General features: G+C 37.9%; 1 protein-coding gene across 5 annotated transcripts in view; it reads right to left on the reverse strand.

Annotated features, from left to right (window-relative positions):
• The window catches only part of fli1 (Fli-1 proto-oncogene, ETS transcription factor), a 37,710-nt gene extending 15,606 nt beyond the window's left edge, over positions 1–22,104 (reverse strand). The window contains exons 1-5 of one of the 5 annotated variants that reach the window (XM_044118691.1): positions 21,655–22,104; positions 20,147–20,231; positions 7,075–7,286; positions 6,683–6,834; positions 5,063–5,266 (exon numbers count right to left, since the gene is read on the reverse strand). In XM_044118691.1, coding sequence (XP_043974626.1) covers positions 5,063–5,266; positions 6,683–6,834; positions 7,075–7,286; positions 20,147–20,185 — 607 coding nt within the window. In that variant the 5' untranslated portion in view covers positions 20,186–20,231; positions 21,655–22,104. Of the gene's footprint in view, positions 1–5,062; positions 5,267–6,682; positions 6,838–7,074; positions 7,287–12,953; positions 13,090–13,113; positions 19,433–20,146; positions 20,232–21,654 lie in introns of those variants that run through there. The other 4 variants (XM_044118690.1, XM_044118693.1, XM_044118692.1 and 1 more) reach the window with 4 other exon arrangements.
• Positions 22,105–22,425: the final 321 nt, after the last annotated feature.

Consider the following 22,425-nt stretch of genomic DNA (forward strand, 5'->3'; position numbering starts at 1 on the left):
CTCTAGCTAAACTTTTTTCTCCAAAAACATAGGATAAGAAGTGGATTTAAAGGGATAGTTCAGGATTTTCAAGAGAAATTCTGTTAAAGGTTTATAAGCAGCCAGCACAGGACAAATACTGAGGACGATTTCTACCATCTTAAACAACTACTTGTGCAACAACTACTTCATGGACCTTTAAGGCTTCATAATGTTAGCACTATCCAATGAACACAGAGGCCCTATATTAATTACATGTCGAATTGGATAAATTTGTGCACCACCAATGATAATCCTCTGTGAAACATGCATGTAGAAAAGAGCAAGCTTTCAAATCAGACTAAAGAAAAGCCAGTGTTACATTCAACAAAAAACTGAATAATTAAGGTTGAAGATGTTCTAAAAAGTCAGAAGTTTTCTTTGGTCTTGGCCCCTCTTGGGAAATCTGTTAGCTTGAACTAAAGTCATTCATACTAAATGAAGGCAGCAAGAGAATAATCTGCTGTAGGAAAGACATTAACTTTCCTTTCCCAGATACTCAACCTTTGTCTCAAATACATATACAGCAATAAGGCAATAACTTCCCCATAAAGCTGACACTGAAATGCCTAAACTTGCAGTTTGAAAAGTAATCTATAGGTTTCCAAAAGATTGCACACTTTAACAAAAGGAAGTGTTTACAGATTGTTTAAAGCCTGTTGAGTAATAGTTATTTATTAATTATTTATTATTTTTGTTTTTATTAGTTATCCTCAACACAGCTCACCCCCTGATAAAGGTCAAACAATAAAGTGTTTGAATCTATAAACTCTTGGTTCTCAACTTGTGGTGCAAGTACAGCAGTTGCTACATAGGTTTCATTTCAGAAGAAATTTTGACATAATCTACATATTTCCAATGCAAAATAACAAACCAGCTAGCAAAATTTGTTGAAGCATCTAGCTCTTTTGTTGAATAAAAAACTGCTCAAAACTACAGAATATTTTGTGAAACCCCTGAAGAAAGTGCATTGAAGGACAAGGAATTGGTAGCAGGAAATATCAGTGCATAAGAAGGACATATATTGGGAGCATGGTACATAAACCTCTCATCATATGGTTAAACACACACTGTCAAGCTCTGAAACAAAAATATTATTGGATTGAAGCCAAAACACCAAAATCTGTCTCTCATCCCTCCACACTGCTTCCTTTCAAATCTTTTGTTAAAGGAGATCTATAATCCTTGAACAAGTTGGTATAGGTCTATGGTCTATACAAAACATGATTATGACATGTACAAAAATTCATAATCAGATAATGAGAGGTAATTAGCTAATTTCTGACTTTTTTTACCTTCTTTGAAATTTTGTTTTGTTAGGGAGTTTTGTCACTTTAAATTCAGATAAGCTGTTGATGGCCACAGTCCCTAACTCAATGTTGCACTTTATACACGTCAAAATGGCTGCACACCGATGCACAATTGTACGACCATTCATCTTTGACCCTGAATAGCTGAAAAACCTTGAATGGCTACAGTAACAAGTTTATATGACATGATATGACCAACTCAGATCATTTATACTTTTTACATTTTGTCTTTTTAACACCGCAAACATAATTAAAAAGGTACTGAAAAGAGTGTCAAGTTTCCCTACTGACCTGAAAATAAAAATTATGCATGTATTAAATCTTTTCTATAGAAGAAAAAAGAACACCACTAAAAACAATCTGGTGCAACCAATTGTGTAAACACAGTCCAAGGGTAGTTCATTTCATCTCAGTATGAATAGTTCTGTACTGAGAAGGCCTCAGAAGTGTCAAGAGAAAGATCATGGCTGAACTGTAAAACTATCACAACACGACCATTTACCTCTACACTCTGCAACACACACTGAACACGCCATTGGATCAATATAGCCACCTGTGTATTTTTGCTTGTGATATTCAATTATAATCCACTTTGTATTAGTCTATGACATAAAAGCCAAAGAAAGTACATAAAAGGTCGGGTTGTAGCTTGACAAAATGTGAGAAAGTTATCAATTAATCAATCAAATTAATCAATTTTACTTGTATAGCACATATCAGCAGCAATCATCAGCAATGCAGCACTCCATTCCTCTCACCACTCCATTCCTCTGAAGGCTCTCAGCATATGCTCCACATCCATTTATGCTAATGCTAATGCATATTAATTCCTGAGCCCCAGGAGGCAAGCGAGTAGCCACAGACTGCTTTGTTATGGTGGCTGACAGCAGACAGCTAACAGTACAGGGCTCGCAGCCAGGCTGCTGAACCCCTCCACAACAGTGATAATCTGCCAATAGAAAGAACTAATGCAAGGGGAGCTCAATAAAATTGTTGTGAGGGAGACATTGTGTGGAGAGAGAGTGAACTCTCCAGACCTCCTTTTTTCCCTACTCAGCCTGCGAGCCCAGATGTTTATGGTCTGTATAAACTATTGAGGGCTTGAGAATGTCCCCCCTCCACCCCACTCTGAAGTGAACAGCAGCAGTGGTGCAAGAAGCCCAGACTTATCACTCTCCCTCTCCCTCTGCTTCTCAGTCTTGACTCCCTCACTGTAAATCCATCCAGGCACACAAGCAAAGGCGACAGCTGGGAAACAGAACTATTGCTACTCTCCACTGACTTTCATTCACAGCCATTTCAAACCATTTCCATGCACTGGAAATACTTTTTTTTTTTTTTTTTTTTTTCAGTTCTGCCATATAACTTTCTCATGCTTAAAACCTGCTGTTGTTTTTCATACCAGTTAACTGTCATGGAGCTGCGCATTCATTTAGCGTTTGCTTTGATGCTGCTTAAGAATTACAACTGATCAATTTGCAGTTTTCTTGCTATTAGTCCCATCTGGCTTCTCCTCTCCCATTCCGTCCCTGCTCTCTCCTTGTCAGAAGATCCAGTCTCTTGCTGTCTGAGGTTTACTGCTCTGCTCCGCTTCCAGCACATGTGGTATCAAACCGACCTACATGGGTGCGATAAAGCAAACAGTCCACGGTCCCTCCCTGACAGACTAATTTGAACAAATTCTCAAATTGCACTCAAAATTGAAAGCACATTGGGGGTGTGGGCAGCCGTCCCTTATAAAAATCCAAATAAGTAACTAAGAATGAGGCCAAAATAATATTCAGCCAACTAGTCTTGTTTGTTATCAGCAGCTGGATACCCAGACAGATGTTCGACTCGTGCCAGTGGTCAAATCAGCGTGGGTGTTTGAATGTTCCTGCGCATGACGTGGCAGGAATGTTTTGTTATTCTATAGGGTGGAGAGGTTTCTTCTCTGTATTTTTGCCAAGAGTCCTAATGACTGAGAGGAATGCTAATCAGACGTTCACAAAATCTAACCAAATCCACACATGGTAGAGACAGATGTTTATGAAATTTTGAAGGAGGATTGGGGCTAATATTTGAGAGTAGTAAATTGGAACCAAGCTTGACATACATGACCTATAATCACTAATATTTCCAGGATTTGGCTTTGCTCTTCCCTTTTCTTTCCCCTTTTTTCATCTTTTGGAATCTTATCTGAGCTCAAGTGCTCATGACTCAACCCAGAGGTCTATTTTGTGGACAAGGCTCAGTTATGATATTGTTTGTCTGTGCTGTGAGGGGAGAAATGAGAATTACTTAAGTATCTAAATCAGAGTCTTTGTCTTGTTTGGGAATTTGTAAAACATTAATTTACTAATATGCTTCCTTTTTTCCCTTAGGCCTCTGGTGTTAAGAATATAAACAGTTTTTTTCTATCTCCAAATCAGGTCTTTCAGTCCTGGCTTAAAAGAATTCATCAGTTTGAGTTGTGGGAAGGATCCAAGTTAATTTTCAACTGGAAAGTGAGCGAGAACCCCAAGACATCCCTTCTGTCTCCAAAACACACAAAGTTTAAATAAAAAAAGAGCAATGATGGGCAGGGTTGCAATGCAGCAATCCAAAGCTGGTGTCTAAATCCTGCAGTCAGTGGCCATTATGAAAACTGCTTTGCAGAGTGTGCCCAGTAGCGGTCAGACAGATCCACCCGCTACAGTGCCTCACAATGAGTCCGTTATACCGATGTTAGCCGTCTCTCCTTCTCTCTCTCCCCAGATGCTCTACATAGAGAAAACCATTGACACCCAAAGAATACAGTTCCCATTACATCACATCAAGGTCCATCGCAATTTTAGATGATAAATTTTAAATATAGTGGAGCTAGCAGTCACCCCACCCAATGTGCTGTCATGATATTTTGCATATTTTGCAAAAAAAAACTCACACTGTCCAAAGCAACAGATTCCAAATTTTTGAGCTACAAACTAATGTGTATTCAGACCACAGCCACACCAGATGTTACATCTTATATCAAAACGTCATTTGCATGTAGCCTCAGAAAACTGACTCTGCTCTTCCAATGAAACATATGAAGCTGGATTACAACAAAGCACTCTTCAAAGGTAAGGGACTCATATTTATTTGCCCCCACTGAAAATTGCAGATCAACGTTCTTTGCTGTGTTGAGCATACAGGCCGAACTGCCTTCCTGAGGCAATGCACCTGGGCTTCATCTTTTTTGTTGGACAATGTGGAATAAAGGCGCTTCGAAATGTAGCGAGGGGGATGTAGTTGATGGTTATCTTCGAGAGGGGAAAGAAACCTGTCTTGGTTTCCACATTTCTGCTACAGAAGGAGCACCATTATGGAGAAATTAGTTCCAGCTAAAGCCATTCTGTTGTTCATTGTTGGTGTAGTTCAGTGGCTAAATAATATCTATCATTTGCTCTCTCCAGCTTGACTTGGAAAATAAAAACTTTGTTTTTTTATCCTCATTCTTTGTCTAAAAGATGAGGAAAAATACGAATGAAAAGAAACCATTCACTTAATGATTTTCATTTTCTGGCATAAACTGATACCAGTCTATTAGCATTATGCACATAAAACAGTTCAAAGTTTTTCTAACTGTTTCCAAGTACTTCTTTATCCGTCAACCAAATAGGAATAATTTTTTCCTGTGAGCATTTTATACTTCACTGTCCCACATTCCTGTTGATTGTTTTTGTTCTGTTTCTTTTTTGACTTTTTACACAAAGATAACAAAGCACACTTACTTTCCCTGAGGTAATTGAGATGAGACAGAAGCACTTCTGCGTTGTACAGGGTGGTAAGTCTGAGGAAGTCGTCTTTGCTCATCTTGCAGAGCTCTTTGCCGTCTGTGTTTTGAAACATTGATGTGTCAATTTCTATCAGCCCATACTCCTTGATGGCCCACTCCAGCCACTGCCGCACATGGTCCTGAGACCACAGTGATGGATCTGAGGAAAGATGACAGGAGAAAGCAGAAGTTTATTGACTTAAGTGCTTAGAGATAAACACACAAATAAGAGAATCATGAAACTTTTGAACAGAGATGTTTTGAAACTTCAGGTTACTTTGTTCCTGCTTAGTGACTCCACACCATTATTCTGAGACAGAAGGGGGCTCTTGGGAGCCCCCTTCTGTCTCAGAATAATTTGTTTTGTGAACCCTATTCTATTGTTGGTCATTTTGGCCCTTTGCCAATTCTTAATCCTTTTTTATACCCATGATTTTGCGTTTTTTCTTTTCTAAACTTCCTTTGGTTCCCATAAAAACATTCCATGCAAATTTACAAAAAATCTCATATTAATGTACCTTTTTTTGCCAATATTTCAGTATTTCCAAAAAAGACAGAAATAAATTGTCTTAAAAATACACATATCTCATGCATAGTTGAACTCAATGGTATAATAGTTTCTGAAATGGTTGTATTATACATTATTGTAATTGTTTCTTGTACCCATTTATCAGTTCAGTAGTATGAAAGAGGACTAATCAAATTAACTACGAGTAACCTCCTGTAGCTATTACATATTGGAGTCACATACCCATTATGTGAAGTAAAGTAGAATTATAGTAGATGCATTGGAAGAAAATAAAATAAACAATATGTGGCAGGCACAAGAGATATAAGAGGCTTTATGTCTTTTGTGTCTGAAGATATAAGGCATGAAATGGACATAGTTACAAAGGTATGATACTTGCTGTTAAAATTAATCAATAAATCATTTAAATCTCTTTAGGAATGATAGGTGCAGTAAGCATAAAAACACAAAAGAAAATAATCTATGTTTGATAAAATCTATGGTAGTGGTTCTGCTGCTTCTGTTAAAATTATTACACATTCATTCAAATAATTATCATTAAAGGAATGATTATTTCCTGAAAGCATTTCTAAGTTAAAACCTATTCATTTTCACCAGTTCTATTGAGTGTGTGTTGGACACCACAATGTTGAGCAAATACAATTCAGCCTTACAATTTTCAGCTTCTAAAACACTTTATTCTAAGTACTACAGTACAAATTTACTGATGTGTTTTTTTTAGTATTAAATTAAGACAAATTTGTTGTTGGCTCAAAAGGCATGTCTTTAATGTTTAACACACAAAAGTGTTCACTTAAGGGAGGAGGTTCTGAAAAACCTCTTAAACATATAATTTACCATGTTCCTTTCAATTATGTTATAATGTCATAATCCAATAACCAAACAACTGGAAATGAAACCATTTCATTCAGAATTGTTCCTTTAAAAAGTACTGAAAAGTCCTTTGATTAATAAATATATTCCTTCATAAAATTATCCACATTCACCATGATGACATAAATAATAAACCCCTTAGCCCATAAGCTATAAAGCATCCCCTTTGCCTACCTGCAGGTACAATGACTCTCCGCTCGTTGGTGGTCATGTTGGGGGGAGGAGCATTCTTCTCGTCCATATAGCTCCCATAGGTCATCTGAGATGTGTCATTAGCCCCGACCAGCTTATTACATTTACCCACACTGCAGTCCACGGGAGACTCCCTGCTGCACAAAAACAAATCAGACTTGGACCTGTTGAAACATCATCAGCAGACATTTTGTGTGTTGAGTTCCTTTCTAGCAATTGAATTTGGCATCAAACATTAAAGGTCTAAGCTTCCCCACTCAAATATATCAGATGTTAAAAGCTGTAAAATGATAACAGTAGACGTTCAGATGTGTCTGATTCTTAATGGAAAAAAAAAGAGATATCAGAGGGACAGTAAGTCATTGTATTCATACCTGGATCCGTTCATGTGCTCATATTCTCTCTTGACATTGACCCGCACAGGCTGGTTGATCCACTCCTGCTGTGGGGGTAAAGGGTTGATTTTGTGGGTCTGGCTGTAGTCCTGTGTGCCAGATGCAGTCATGTCTGTTTTGGGGAGAGGGGCAGCAGCAGCGTATGGAGGCTCAAATAAGGACTGGTCTTCACTCACCACTGATAGCGCCTCCTGTCAATGTGGGCAAACAAAAAGTTTTACTTCACTTTCTTTTCACATATAAGAAAATATGTTATTTCATATGACAGCAACAGTATCAGAATCAGAATTTGTTTTTTTGTTTTGGATTAAAGATAGGTGGTCCTCCCAATAACAAAAGCATTAATCAACTCAACTCAGATGACCAATTTGGAAGTACAGATGCATAAAGAGATCAACTGACAATAAAAACTGACACACTTCTCTAATCGGCCCCAACCTTTGACCATCTGGTCAGAATCTCAAGTGTCTGTCTCATTTTTTGACAGGTAAGCTAACCATAGACACAAACAACCTCAAAAGTCATTATCTTGAAAGAGGTAAAAGATGAACATGTACCTCTTTAACATATATGTAAGAAGATAGAAATAGCATCTCAATTATATGATCTCACATTCACAATAGCTAGCAAAAAAGGGTTAAGCCCCTTCCCAGCAACATGTGAAGTTAAATTTCCAATCTCCTGTGTATTTTTGTTTACACCAATTATGTGCACTTATGAGTCATATCACAGTCTGGGATCCTCTGTAGTTTGTGTATACAGTTCATGTAGGGCTGTAGCTTCCTGTTGATGTTAAGATCAGTTCAATCATGCTCACAAAGCTGTTAGATAAGATGCTACAGAACTCTTGGTCCACTCAGATTATAATTTGACAAGTGCAGTGAGTATTAATTAGCAAATGCTTTCAGCTAAAACTAAAATAAAAAAGTCTTCACCTAACTTCCCATGATTCCTTATATGTAAATTGGTATCAGAGGTCTATTATCCAGATGATTGTGAACATCTATATTCCCTGTTGAGCCAGACTCTGTGCATCATGTCTGAGCATTGGGCTTCCCTCCACAGCTGAAGACTCAACAGAAGCAGGGGGGGTCACAACTAAACTGACCCCTGTGCTTCGGCGCTGCTGGAGCAATGTCAGTTTATTAAAGAAAACAAACGCAGAAACTCGCAGAAACTCACAGAGCAGGCCAAGACATTATGTGGTTTACACGCGCTCCTTGCGTAATGTCTTAAAACCAAAGCTTGTGCTGTGCAGTTGATGGGTTTGACTTTAACTGTCATTGTTTTGAAGAGTCATAAAATTTTGTCAACACTAATAAGTGCCTAATAATGATTTATTCACATTATTTTTAGAAGAGTAAACACACACACAAAAAACAATAAAGAAAAATATTAAGTGAAATCATAACAATATGGCTCTGAGGATTAGGCTTGGTTCTGATGCACATCTGGATTTGATCGGATCTGATGGCACAGTAGAGACGGAGACGTGTCTGATCTCAGAGGACTGACTTTTTTTTTTCATTCCAGCATGCCACATAGTTGCTTCAGGGAGAAAGATGTGACTTGAAATTCATTAATTCAGAGATCCACCATGCAGCCATTCCACTCTCTAGAATGTTTATGAAAGCAAATTCATGATCAGAAGTTTCTGGATTTTCCTCTTTCAATGCATGTGTTTACTTGTTCCTCAACAGAAAGTAAAGTACCTTACTTCTCAGTTTGTATTTTATTATGCACAGTAGGTACATTTGTACAATAATGCACACAAATATTAGTTTGCATTCCTTTTTTCAGTAGTTGCAGCTACTCAAGCAAACATGCTGAAACAAATATGTAACAACTTATAAGATGCGATCTAGGTTCTGAGCAATTGTGAAATCTCAAACATTATAGATTCTGGATGTTACTGCTAATGTTGGCAATTCAACGTTGACCTTTCAAGTACATGACCTCTTCATAACTTTCTTTTATGGGAAAAGGTAAGCTTCTTGGGTTATGCCAAACAAAAATAAGATTAAATGCCTTTTACATCAAAGTCTTTTGGATTAATTAGCAGTTTTTAAAAAGCTGAAATATATTTAACCACTTGAACAATTAGTTTTTTCTCTGATTTCATCTGAGAATCCATCATTGTCTGAATTTAGACAGCAAACAAACTATCTGAGCAGAACACAGCAGCTAGTCTGCAGATGATAAGGGCAAACGAGTGAGGGAATGTCTTTTAACAGCTTGATAAGAGCTTTGCAAACTATTTTGATTATTGCACGTTATATTTACACTGACATATCAGTTGCCACAACTGGAGCCATGATTGGCAAGTGGTTTGTGTTCATCAAGATTGCAGCAGGGTTTTTTTTTTTATTCTTTGAAATAGAAACAACCCCATGTAACTGTAGAAAGCTGACAAAACAGCACTATTCTGATTACTCCAGTATCTCTAAGGAACACACACCAGCTACTTGTAAAATCTAGAGGCAGTTGCACCTTTTTTTCCGTTTGTTCTACACCATCAGACAATAATTTATGAAATGTGTCATTTGGGTCAGCTTTAAAAAAAGAGTGATTTGGGTGCAGGCCTGGGGTCCTGTTTTCATTCATTGTATTTGCATGCAGAAAACCAATACCCAATTATTTAAAGTTATCAAAGCCCAAGCTCTAACCTAATCCTGCACTTTAAAGAAAACAGCAACTTTTAAGCACTTTCTCAATTACTTTTTTACAACATGTATCCATCCATCCATCCATTTTCTTACACCCTTGTCCCTAGTGGGGTTGGGAGGTGCTGGTGCCCATCTCCAGCTAACGTTCCGGGCGAGAAGCGGGGTTCACCCTGGACACGTCGCCAGTCTGTCACAGTACAACATGTATTTCAGTGACATTTTGTCCTACAAATTAACATTCCATCCCTTACTAATTCCTCTACTTGTAAACAAACCATATCAAATTCATCGATTTAAAGCTCTGCATGTCAATTCATTTCTGATTTTAGTCAACTTTTTTTATAAATTATAAAATAAATAGAAATTAAATGTTTAATTTGACTTAATTTTTTTCTCCAGCAGTCATTTAAAGATAAATGATGTGGAAAATAATGTACCTATAAAGGCTGGCTCCAACCACAATGATCATTTTGAAAAGACTTCATTCATGCACATCATATGAACATGAGCGAGAGTCAAGTCTACATACAATCGAGGTTTAGAGGTAAAACATATTGACTACATTTGGAATGAGAATGTTTATCTTTTATAAAGCCATCCATCCATCCATCCATCCTTCCATTATCATACACACTCATCCCTACTGGGGTTTTGAGGGGTGCTGGTGCCTATCTCCAGTGCTCAACAGGAGAGAGGCGCAACCTGGACAGGTAACCAGGGTTAAATAAGTCACGAGTCACAATTTCCAATCAGAACTACAACAGACTCAAACAATGACAGCAACTTTGCACCTTCATAGCTAACTTACTGAATTGCTATTTTAACAGAGAGATGATTTGGTGCAGACTAGATGTTGCTGAAGAAATTTTTGTAAGACAAAATCTACAAGAACGACAACAAAAGAAACACATCTTCAACTACATACATGCAGTGTTAGTGCAAATTCAATACTGCAGTCATGAAGCACAGCTGGATTATTAAAGCAGTATGCATGGAAATTGAGTGATTCTGACTTTAATCTCAGCACGTCGCTCCAAAGACAAAATGTCCAATAACATTTATTTTGTTATTTGAAGCTGGTCAGGCTGCATCTTTGTTTAGCCTCAAAAATTATACTGAAACTAGATTTTTTGAAATTATAGGTCTCATCCAGATTTAGCACTACCCTATCACCTTTCAACCAGATATATTTAGATATATTTCCCCCTTTCACAGTTTCACGTTGTTTAGAATGAGTGCACCAATATCTATTAAATTAAAATTAGTTCAGGATTGCATTGTAATGCTTCTCAGTCTCAGCTAAAACATGTAAATGTCTAAAATCCCAGATTGGACCTCTATTCCAAGTTTAAGCCTCAAAGTTACAGGATAGTAATTTAGATATTGCATAGATATATTTTCAAACAGAAAATGTTAACTACCAATCTATTCCTTCACATAAAACAAACTTGTCTTGGTATTACACCAAAACAGACTGTAGCCCCAGAGCCATCGCCGTCCCAAAATCAGGCTGTGTGTGACAGCCTTAAGAATAGATGGCCTTCTCCCACATAGTTTTTCATTCTTCTCCAATAGATATTACTATAACAAATATTACCATAATCACACAGGTAGTAGTAACCTTCAGAATATATTTTTTCCTTTTGGTGGGGTTGGGGGGAGGAGTTAAGTAGAGGGGTTGTTTATGTAGGGTGTTCCCTAGACAAAGATTGGGAAAAAACAGCAAATAAATCACAGCAGCTCATAATCAAGCCCCATCATCAGCATTGTGTATGAGTGTAACACCTGCTGGGAGCCACCTTGGTTCTGTTTACACCAGCCAAGTCAGTCTGGCCCGGGTTGCAGCTGGTCCTAAATACGTCAAGACTAGATAGTATATGCAATAGCTTTACATTCAGAATACACTTGTATCTGTTTGCTGTTCACACACACACATATGCACGCAAACACGCAGTGAACCTAACAGGAGCCACCCAGAGGGTGGGGGGGGGGTGGGGGGGGGGGCATTCCTGTCCTTTGTTTAAGGAGGAAGAGGAAACCTGTCAGGAAAAGATTGTGTAGAGCAGGAAACTCTCATGGCTAGAGAGTCCTTTCTTTCTATTTTTTTTTTTTTTTTTTTTTTTTTTTTTTTGTGAACATGAATGTACAAGTTCATCTATACCCAGGGATGCAACTATGATTGCATTTGCTATTGGAACTGCTTGCTTTGTTAAAAAGATCCGAGTTAACAAAAATTCCATGCTTTTGCACCAGGGCCATTCATCCATGGCACATCACAAACCTGTGAGCAATAAATGATGGAATTCCATGGCTATTTTTCTCCTCTCTGTCTCTTTCTTTTTCCCAGAAAAATCACACCACACCCAATGACCACAAACGAGCTACTTTAAATTTCCAAGAATTAAAAAAAGAACAAGTAACATCTCTCAGACGCAGCAGGAGTAAATAAGCTCTGTAGACTGAATGTGTCTAACTGGGGACAAGCGGGGCTTCAACATCTGGACTGGAGGCTGTAGCCATAATGCATCTGGAATTCCAGTCTCAGGGAACCAGTAGCCAAGTGGTGTTAATGCAGACCAGCGCTCTGCCACTAACAGCATACCGTTTCAAAATAAGTTGTGCAACTATTTAAGGACCAAGCCAAGGTATCATTGTGAAGCGTTGCGGTTTCGAGTGTTGCAAACTGCATGGGCAGTTACCAAATGACAGCTTTCCTTTGCAGCTTGACAAAACTCTCTGTGTCCGGCAGCGGGGAGACGCGGAGTTTCAGCAACGATCGAAATCCGCAAAGAGACGCAGATGCAGACTTTTTGATTTCCAGATACCAGCCAGGTACCATCACCGCTCCGTTAACCCGCGGACATGATCCTCAGGACTGAGCCGGGCGACGTGCCCACACCGCTGTTGCGCAGCTCAACATCATCGAGTCTGACCGCTACATCCAGTAATCTCTTCAACTAAAATGCTTGAACTCGCAGATATACACCACATAAACGACTCTAGAGTGCGTCTCTAGTCTAAATCGAGCAATAATTCCTTAGTGGCTTCCCCAGACGTGCGTAATGATGCGCCCGGTCCCCCGAAAACTCCACAACGTGATTCAGATCTGGATCCACTAAGCGTGTATCCTCGAAAGCCTTTATTATAAAAAGGGATAAAATGCTTTGGAATAAAGAAGAAAAGAAGAGAAACCTTGGTTAGAGAAAAATATCTCTCATCGTCGTCGGATTGGAGGTTCCAGCTCACAGACCGAGACAGAGGATCGTTTCAATCCGCTGCTTTAAAAAAGGAGGCGCAACTCCGCAAAAAACTGTCTCCCCACAAACTCATACACCCCGTCCTCCACCCTTACCTTAATAGTTCCGTCCATTTTGCCCAATTTTCAGCGGACCCCGACGATGTCCCAAACATGACACGCTCCTGAGTTAATTCCAGTGCCCCCCCGGTACTATGTGGCGGAGAGAAGGAGACACTTTTTTCTCTCTTTACCGGATTGACTTTTTTCTTTCCTCTAAATTTGGGAAGTGAAGTCACCGCTGTTGAGAAGGTTTGAGAAGGAAGCTGTGTGTCACCGAAAGTCCTGCCTTCAAAAAAAAAAAAAAAAAAAAAAAAAAAAAGAGAGAGAGAGAGAAAAGAAAAAAAAGGCAGGATACTGTCCCAGAGAGATAAGCAGGGAAACAATTGAGTGTTCGCTCCGCTGTTATGTTTTTCTGCTCGGAAATATTTACAGGATGGCTGGGCTGCCTGCGTTGCACACGGCCATTGCAGTGTTGTGCCGGCTGAAGGATATTGTTGCGCGTTATGTATTTATTCCCTGGCGGAAATGTCACAGCTGCTGTGGAAGAAGGGTTTATTTGTCCAGATATTTCTTTTTTTTTATTTGAAGTTTTTTTTTTTCTTTCTTTCTTTTTTTTTTACGAATGAATATAAGTTATGGAACTTAATGTTTTAGGGCGCTTTTTGACTCACGCCTACATTTCAGACACATCTGGCCATGCTTCCATCCCCCAGTAAATCAAGCCTATTCACAATTTTACTCTGGATTTCATAGTGGAAGTAATGCATTTCATCCCTGGGAGTGGACAGATGTTTCCCTCAATGCCAACTGAGCTCTAAATCAAAACTGAGGAGATAGATATGACAGGGTTTTATTGTGGGTTGCTTTTTTCCCCCTGTCTTTTTTGCGATCAGATATGTTAGGTGTTCTTTTGACATTACTAAAATACAAGTAGTCAGCTCTTTGCCGCGATGTGAGCTAAAAGTTGCTCCGCAACGTGTGTTCTGTGGAAAAAGACATAGAAAGACAGAAGCGCACCAAAATGAACTTAATTAATCAATTTGATTATTATTTTAATTATTATTTACTCCTACATTTGTCTGTGCACATTCACGTCAGGAATCCTTCCCTCCGAAGGCACTTCACCCCCCTCTTCCTTGTCTGCACTTTCAAAATGTTCTCTTCAAATCAAGCGCAATTTTAATGCATATTCTAAAGAGGGAGAAGGATTCTGAACGTGTCCAGATTCTGAACGTGTCCAGATTCTGAACGTATTCAGAGACACTGAAAGAAAGGTCAGTTTTCCGAGTTTAAGATCTGCATTTTAATCAAATTAATTAAAAACCATGTCAACAGAGTTTAAGGAATGAGATTGTTATATTTTCGTAAATCAACGTCCAATTACAGAAGGGGAAACAGAGTTTTTCGTTGGACAAGCGTGAGCACACATCGTCTCCTATGTTTAATAACGCATTGTGATTTAGCCAGTGATAAGAATAATGAATACTTTTTTGCAGTATGCCTGTGGGGAAGCGGCCCCTCAGACTCAAATGGAGCCTGCCCCTGACAGCAGGGCCGGCCTGTCTGCACTCCACTTGGGGGTCTGGCGAGGCGGCATGGGCCCCCACCCTTGGGACCACCACATCTGGATCCTGCTAAGGGTCAAGGCTTCTCCTGCCTGAGGCCAGCTCTGACTCGAGTAATTAAGGGAGACACCTTGTTTAACTCTTTAGTGACTCTCTTGCTTTTTTTTTTTGTTTGTTTTTGTTGTTTTTCTTTACATTCCAAACTGTGGTGGTTTTTTTTTTTTTTTTTTTTTTGCATCATCTTGACATAGAGAGACTACCTGTGTAAAGATAAATCAATCTATCTATCTATCTATCTATCTATCTATCTATCTATCTATCTATCTATCTATCTATCTATCTATCTATCTATCTATCTATCTATCTATCTATCTATCTATCTATCTATCTATCTATCTATCTATCTATCTATCTATCTATCTATCTATCTATCTATCTATCTATCTATCTATCTATCTATCTATCTATCTATCTATCTATCTATCTATCTATCTATCTATCTATCTATCTATCTATCTATCTATCTATCTATCTATCTATCTATCTAACTACAACCAAATACTGGTATTAAGATATGGTGAAGTTTAAGAGAAATACTCAGATTTTGCCTAAAAGTGATTTCTTTGAGGTGTCAGAGAAAGTCTTGAAGCAATAGAAGTTTTTCCATAGCTGTAACAAACATGCAAAATTACCTAGCCCCAACTGCCTCCCTCTCATAGATAGCCTGAATAACTAACTACCTAATATCAGCTTGATCGAAGGATTTGATTGGTGTGCAGGGCTGGCCCAAGGTCAACTGAGGCCAACTGCTAAATACAATTTTATGCCCACCTTCAGCTTAGCCTTTTGACTGAGTGAAATTATTAAGAAGAAGCAAAGCTAAATGAAGTTCAATTAAAATAAGGAAAACACACATCAAACTATTACCATGAAGATGTGACCCTAATTCAGACTAAAGCAGCAATAATATTTAACTATTTAAAGTTTTCAATCATTTATAATATGGTGGTGAATTCGTTAACCCATTGCATGCGAATTCCAATCCATTTTTTTGACTCTTAAACAAACAGGGGCTTCCAAGCATTCACAATGTTTGCTCATACATCAAACTGACTTTGCTTGAGTCACTTTATAAAGAATTTGGCAAATAACAAGCAACAGTATTTTACTAGAGTAGATTCTATAGTTTTGCTTAAGAAAATTCCATATTACTGTGTAATTCAACATGCTATTCATCTTAGCAATAAAAAAAAACTTTTTTGTCTTTCACTTTTAATTAATTGATTGATTTTTAATTAAAAACAATGAAATCATGTTATGGATTTTTATTTTAAATGTCTGTAAATACAATGATACCATAATTGTTTACTTAATCCTACATGTAGGAATCTTATGCCAGTCCATGCCAACAGGGTCAAACTGAGCTATAAGCAAACTTTGCAACAGCTAAAAGCCCCCCTGCAGGTCTTTGGGCTTAAAAGGATGGCAAGTTGAGAAAAGCACCAATTGTGCTCATATGGTGCTTATAAATGAAATATAATAATATCAAAAATCTACTTAAAATCTGAAACACATAGCTATACAGATACATTAGACACATAGTGTTATGTTAAATTGTTTACTTCTGTTAATTTTGATGAATATGGCTTATAGCTATTAAAAACCTAAAGCCAACTTCCGTTTTATGAATTTCAATTGTGGCTCCTAAAGGAAATTTTGCTTGGGGTGCCCAACAACTTTGGAACTGCATTGCATGCTTATAATTTAAAGCCTCTACAAATTTAACAGTTTCATTTTTTGTAAATATACCTTAATTATAAAAAGCCAAATTTACTCTCACTTACACTCTTCATGCCAACTTTAAGTGGGTTTGAATAACACAAATCATCTTGTTTCACCTCCCAAAACATTGTCTTTTCTTGTCAAACCAAATCTTACCAACCTGTAAATAATTGTTTTAAAAGCAAACTTCCTTTATTTTACAAGAAAATCCATCATTCCAGTCATAAATCTTATCAAAACGACATGAGGGAGCGAGAACTCCCAAGATCATAATGAATAAAGCGGTAACAAACATTTTAGAAGGCCAATAAACAGATGCGAGTTGGTTTACACAGTGAACCACAGAACATCTGGCTTTGACGCTGGAACTAGACAGCCAGACATTTCTTCTTACACCACCAGCCAGTAGCTCCTCTGTCTCAGCACGGAGGCTGCAAGCCAGAGGTGGGCGGACACTTTGGTGAGTTTGTATGTGCAGCAGCCTTTCAATTGTTGTGAGCCCATCTTTTCTTCTTCAACTTAAATAAATATGTGGTAAGAGCTGAAAGGTATGGAAAACTGACATGATGTTGTATCTCACAACATTAACCGGCTCCTGTTGCTTTTTTTAAAATCCCTTTGTTTTATATAGCCCCATTTTGTTTTGACATTTTTATAACCACCTTTAGACATTTTTAACATGGTAAAATACATAGGTAGTATTCAAGAAAAATAACCGCAATTCCGAAGTCGAAGAATCCTCAGTCCATGTAAGCCAGGCATTGCTCCTGTTTATTAAACTGCAGACTTGTATTCAGATCATTCCTGCTCTCAGGCTAAAAGGCATTTACCCGAGTCAAAATACTGAAGGCAAAAAAGAAGAAGAAGAAGAAAAAAAACTGGAGTCTGCAGCACATAGAAGCACGAACTGTCTGGCCCCTCGCTCTAGGCCATAATTAATTTGAGATTTATTTTTATTGGAGAGTTCCAGTCTCGCCTGGCCTTAACCAAACAAAACCAAATGCCGGGGCCCTTTGGATTCGCTCGAAAGATGGGGAATATTTTTTTTTGATTTCGTACACTGAGGCGTGCCACATGCTGACCAGCATCTCCCTGCACGATTGAGAGGGAAGCAACAATTGCGAAGACACGCTTAACCCTGGAGTCACAGATCGGAAACGCCAGAATAAAAGGAAACAATCTAGGCTGCATTTCCACAACAAACTGAAACACAAAGCGTCACAAAATATATATTTCTCCTTTCCCTGCGCCTCTTACAGAAAGAGTCATTTAGGCTCATATTTTCTATTTAAACATTCCCTGCTATTCGGCTCTCTTACAACAAATCGGGAATTGTTCCGACTCCTGAAACGCAAAGTCTCTCAGTGGTGGCACAAACGCTGCGGTTGGATGAAAGGAGCCTTTATTCAAAAAAGGGGGGTATAAGTCTTCAAAACATAAGAAGTCGCCCTTTGGAAAAACACCTTGATTATTAAGATAGAAACATAGCCCTACACTGTACAATGACTCATTTAAATGTAGCATACAGTCCAAGGAGTCAAACGTGACGCAGTCACTCGGCTTTCAAAGACATTTTTTCACTTTATATACACAGAATATATTTGATTTTATTTTACAAATTAAACATAATTTTTTTTTTTTTATAAAAAAAAAAGACATTTCGCGTTTCAGTGCTATTTCTAGACGTGTGAATCCGTTGGATGTATCATATCCCCGCTGCGCCATGAACGCGGGACGAGATGCGGGATTCATATGAAAACCAGATGTGCGTTGTTTGCTCTATTTACCCTCTCAGGAGCGTGACGGACAGAGAGCGGATTCATGACGTAAGGCAGGATAATGAGACGTAACACCACATTTTAATGAGCAAAAAGGAAGAAAAACTGCAACAACAGAGCATCGTGACTTCAGGGTAACCAGGTATCGCTTTATTATTATTACTGTCAGTCACCTTGACACTGCAGTGAAATGAAAGTCTTTATTTTTCATCAATGACCAAACAAACTGCTAGAATTTTATTTATATAATTGCTATGATGTTTCACAAACATTTCATTTGAGAACATAATAACCAGATTTTACTGCTTCACATGCTTAAATAACCTAGTTAGATTTCAAACAAATCTTAAAATGTACTTGTCCAAATTTTAATAAATTCTTATGATGACTTTCCACATATAGTTTATCCTCCATGTTAAAAATAAGCAATAGATAAGTACTGGTTTTTGATGGACATAAAAGATTACCAAACTATTACTAAAGGGTTTACCTTAACATGGTGGCAGTTCTAAACCAAATTTACCAGAGGCACAGTCTTTTTTTTATGGGGTCACAGAACAAAATAAAGGACAATAAAATAAAATAAAAATAAACAGGTCAATATGTCATTTAATATATAAATATATATAAAGTGAGCCAAAGAGACACTTCAGGAGTCTACAAGATCAGGTTGCAGACTCGTGATGTAACAGATGAAAATTGTGATCCAGTATCACAAGTCACAATTACTTGTGATACTTTCATTTCTAATTCAATGTTAAAGGGAAACTGTAAAGATAAAAGATTAAACTAGTGAAAGAGAACCAATTACCTACTGTTTCTGTTCTAGAGCATTTCACCATGAGAAAAAGATTTAGTATTATCTCTTCAGTACAGGGGCCCCAGTTGGCCCTTGTCTAGAACCACCCTTTGAAGGTGGCAGGTAAAACCGTTTCCTTTTCCACAGACTGTCAGATAACCAGAATAATTTTGTTAGTTCCTTTTGGAGCAACTGCTGATAATTCAAACTGACACAAATGTATCTACTAATATGTGTGACACTTATTTAATATAAGACAAACTGTTAAAACTGCTATTCATGCCTTCATATTTCACCAAGTTTAAGCGTTATGTTAGGCAGCCATATCGGAATCTGAGCTTAGGGATGTTCCACAAACCCAGAGTTTCCCAGTTGGAATTCTGGGTGTTCTTGTTTTGCTGACTAAAACCTTGGAAAATCAGACTTCCAAAACACAGAGAACACACCATAAAATATAATGTCTCAAATCCCCAACTTGGTGACGCATTTGAGTTGCACTTTAAGTCACATTTTCAAGAAATGTTCGGGCATCAGGTCAGATATTTTTCTAACCACAAGTCTTTTGAAAATATTTAGCTTTTAAATAGATTAAATATTATTCATGATACAACTCACGGAAAGATGTCAGCCATACTGGACACCACACATCACAAATGAGATAGCGATTCTCAGATGACTGAACCAATATCTTCACTCGAGGTGAAGATATGATACGAATACAAAAATATGATAATTGAACAGCAAATAGTGTATCGTTTGAAAAAAAACTGGACTAACTGTAAGGAATCTGTGCTTGTATTATGTAGAAATAATAACAAATTGCTTACATTCTAAACATAATACAATATATCATTTACTCATGAAGTAAGAATAATTGTAGTTTTTACGGTTAAAATAAAATCATTTAGATTACACTAAATGTTTTATTTAATGAATCCCATACCAGCACATGTCTATGTTTTCCGATTGTAAAGCTCTCTTAGTTAAATTGTTAAACTGTCTACATTAAAAACAAGAAACAAAATGATCTAACATAATAACTACATTATAGCATCATGTAAGTTGAAATGGAGCCTTGGCAAACTTTGTTGTTGACTATCACAGCAAACTGAAAGAAAAGAACCCTGCAAAATTACCTGATCCAACAGACGGTGGTGTCTTACCTTAACGTAAGACGACGTGTCAGGGACAGTTTGAAACATGTCTACTAGACAGACTGGCCCAAGGGTGCTCAGTGTCCAATGGGCCCTGAAAGAAGATGAAAGACAAAGAAAATTGATGGAAACTGTTATTTATTTATTTATTTATTATTATTATTATTATTATTATTATTATTATTATTATTATTATTATTATTATTATTATTATTATTATTATCATAAGGTTGTGAATCCATTAAAGAAACACAAGGTTCAACACCTCCACCAATTTAAAGTAAAATTTAACCCATGTACACTCTCCCTCAAATCTGCACGTCAATTCAAACTCAGATTCATTCACAAAGCCCGTTTCTCCCCTAAGATCTGGTATGAGCTATTAGATATGGGGCATGTTTTAATTACTACCCTCCCTACATTTAACAGCGCCAATAGATGGAAATTACAACAGTGACCTGGAGCTAACGTGGATAAATTACTTACTTCAAGTCTAGCCAATAGAAACTGAGCAACAAAAAAAAAAAAAAAAAAAAAAAAAAAAAAAACACGAGGGCCCCCATCCCAACCCCCATCACGTTTTCCCCCTAAAGCTTACCACATATTGAAACACTTTTCGCTTTAATAAGTGCAGCTTACAAAGTCTCGGGTGAAAGGGCACTGAGGGGACGGTGTTTTTTAGTCCTTCCTTATACTTCTGCAATTATCAGCAGCGCAGAGCCACAAGCGCCTCTTATATACAGATGGGTGATGAAGCAAATGAGGTTATGTGAATGTCTACAATGGCAGGCCATCGCTTAATAATCCCAAGGAACATCTCTGCCCTGTGCAGTCATGCATGTTTTTAATTTACAACTGTGCATTAATTTTAGAATTATTAACGGTAGAGTTAAACGTTTTACAATCTTTTAAAATAAGTATTTAGGCATTGTTTTCTTCTTTATATTTGTGCAGACGCAAAAAATGCATCCGATTTCCAGCCGATAAAAAAGACCCTACAGGACACCGCATCTGCAGCCAATTAGAGGAGGACTGGTGAATAACGGCGTGAACCTTCCTCCGAGACAGCCCCGTGGGCCGGGGAACCCTCTAGTGTTACATTTTAAGCATCTTTACCTTGCAGTTATCCATCATAAACTAGAGACAAATGGTATTCAGCTAATACGTATTCTGCTCTTTTTACCTCCACCATGATAAGACTTTGAAGAACAAAAAGTCTCAATAGCCAAACATTAACTTAAAAAAAAAAGAAAAAAAAAAGAAATAAGTTAAATCTGAACAAGTTTGATGTAATGAAGTAGAAACATTGAGGCAAATGCAGTTTCACTTCATCATCGCACTTAAGAAACATCTTCTCGCTACTTAAAATAGGATGAAATAAAGCAAAAATAAAAATTAGAGATAGAGCCAACAATCGCGAGCGTGACCATGCTACAATGAAAACAAACACGCGGAAATGATTTATTGTCTGCCAGCACGCGCATTTACCCAGAACAGCTTAAAAACTTGCCACTCACCTGTCGTTACTGCGGTCGATCTCTCTCTCTCTCTCTTTTGTCGATATCCCTCCACCAAGAAAAATCACTCCTCTTGAATTTGAGATAATTAGTCCCGTCAAGAGTCGAAGGTGTTTTCCACTGATGATGACAGTGAGTTATTTTTTGACGGTGTCTGAAAGAGCGCCGGGCGCAGGCATGGAAATGCTCCTGAAATGAGAGAGCCGCGGCCAATAAGCAGCAAGAGAAAACCTCCCCTTTGCCTGCAGTGTGAGGCAACTGAACCATGAAATAGAGAAGGCAAGAGGGGGAGAAAGAGTCTCATAAATCTAATTTGTAAAGTCTTTACGTACGATAAGAACGCAACAGTTTGGTTTTAAATAGCTTTACTTTTTGTCGGAAGAACAATAAACGTGAGGTGTAGTGCACTGAAGGGAAACAATGTGGCAAGAGAACCTGAAAAGCCATCCAACTGAAAAAGCACACAAACAGTCCAAACCATCCAAACTGAAAACCTGGGGAAAGATGGAAAAACGGTGCTCATCTCAGGGGGTTGTACATGAATTATGCTCTTGGCAAGCAACCTCTTCCTCGTCTTTGAAAGTGGACTACAACAGACTTTCAGAAAGAAGACATGTTGCTTTCTAACTAATTTGTTTGTATTTTTGCACAATTGTCCATCTAAACTGTACATCTTTGTCCAAGTGTTTACTTTCTGATGTTTTCATATATTTGTGTCTTGTCCTTTTCATATGACAGCATCTGTTTGGGAAGTCAACCAGTCCTGTCTGA

This window comes from Gambusia affinis, linkage group LG06, assembly GCF_019740435.1.
Source record: "Gambusia affinis linkage group LG06, SWU_Gaff_1.0, whole genome shotgun sequence".
Classification (NCBI taxonomy): domain Eukaryota; kingdom Metazoa; phylum Chordata; class Actinopteri; order Cyprinodontiformes; family Poeciliidae; genus Gambusia; species Gambusia affinis.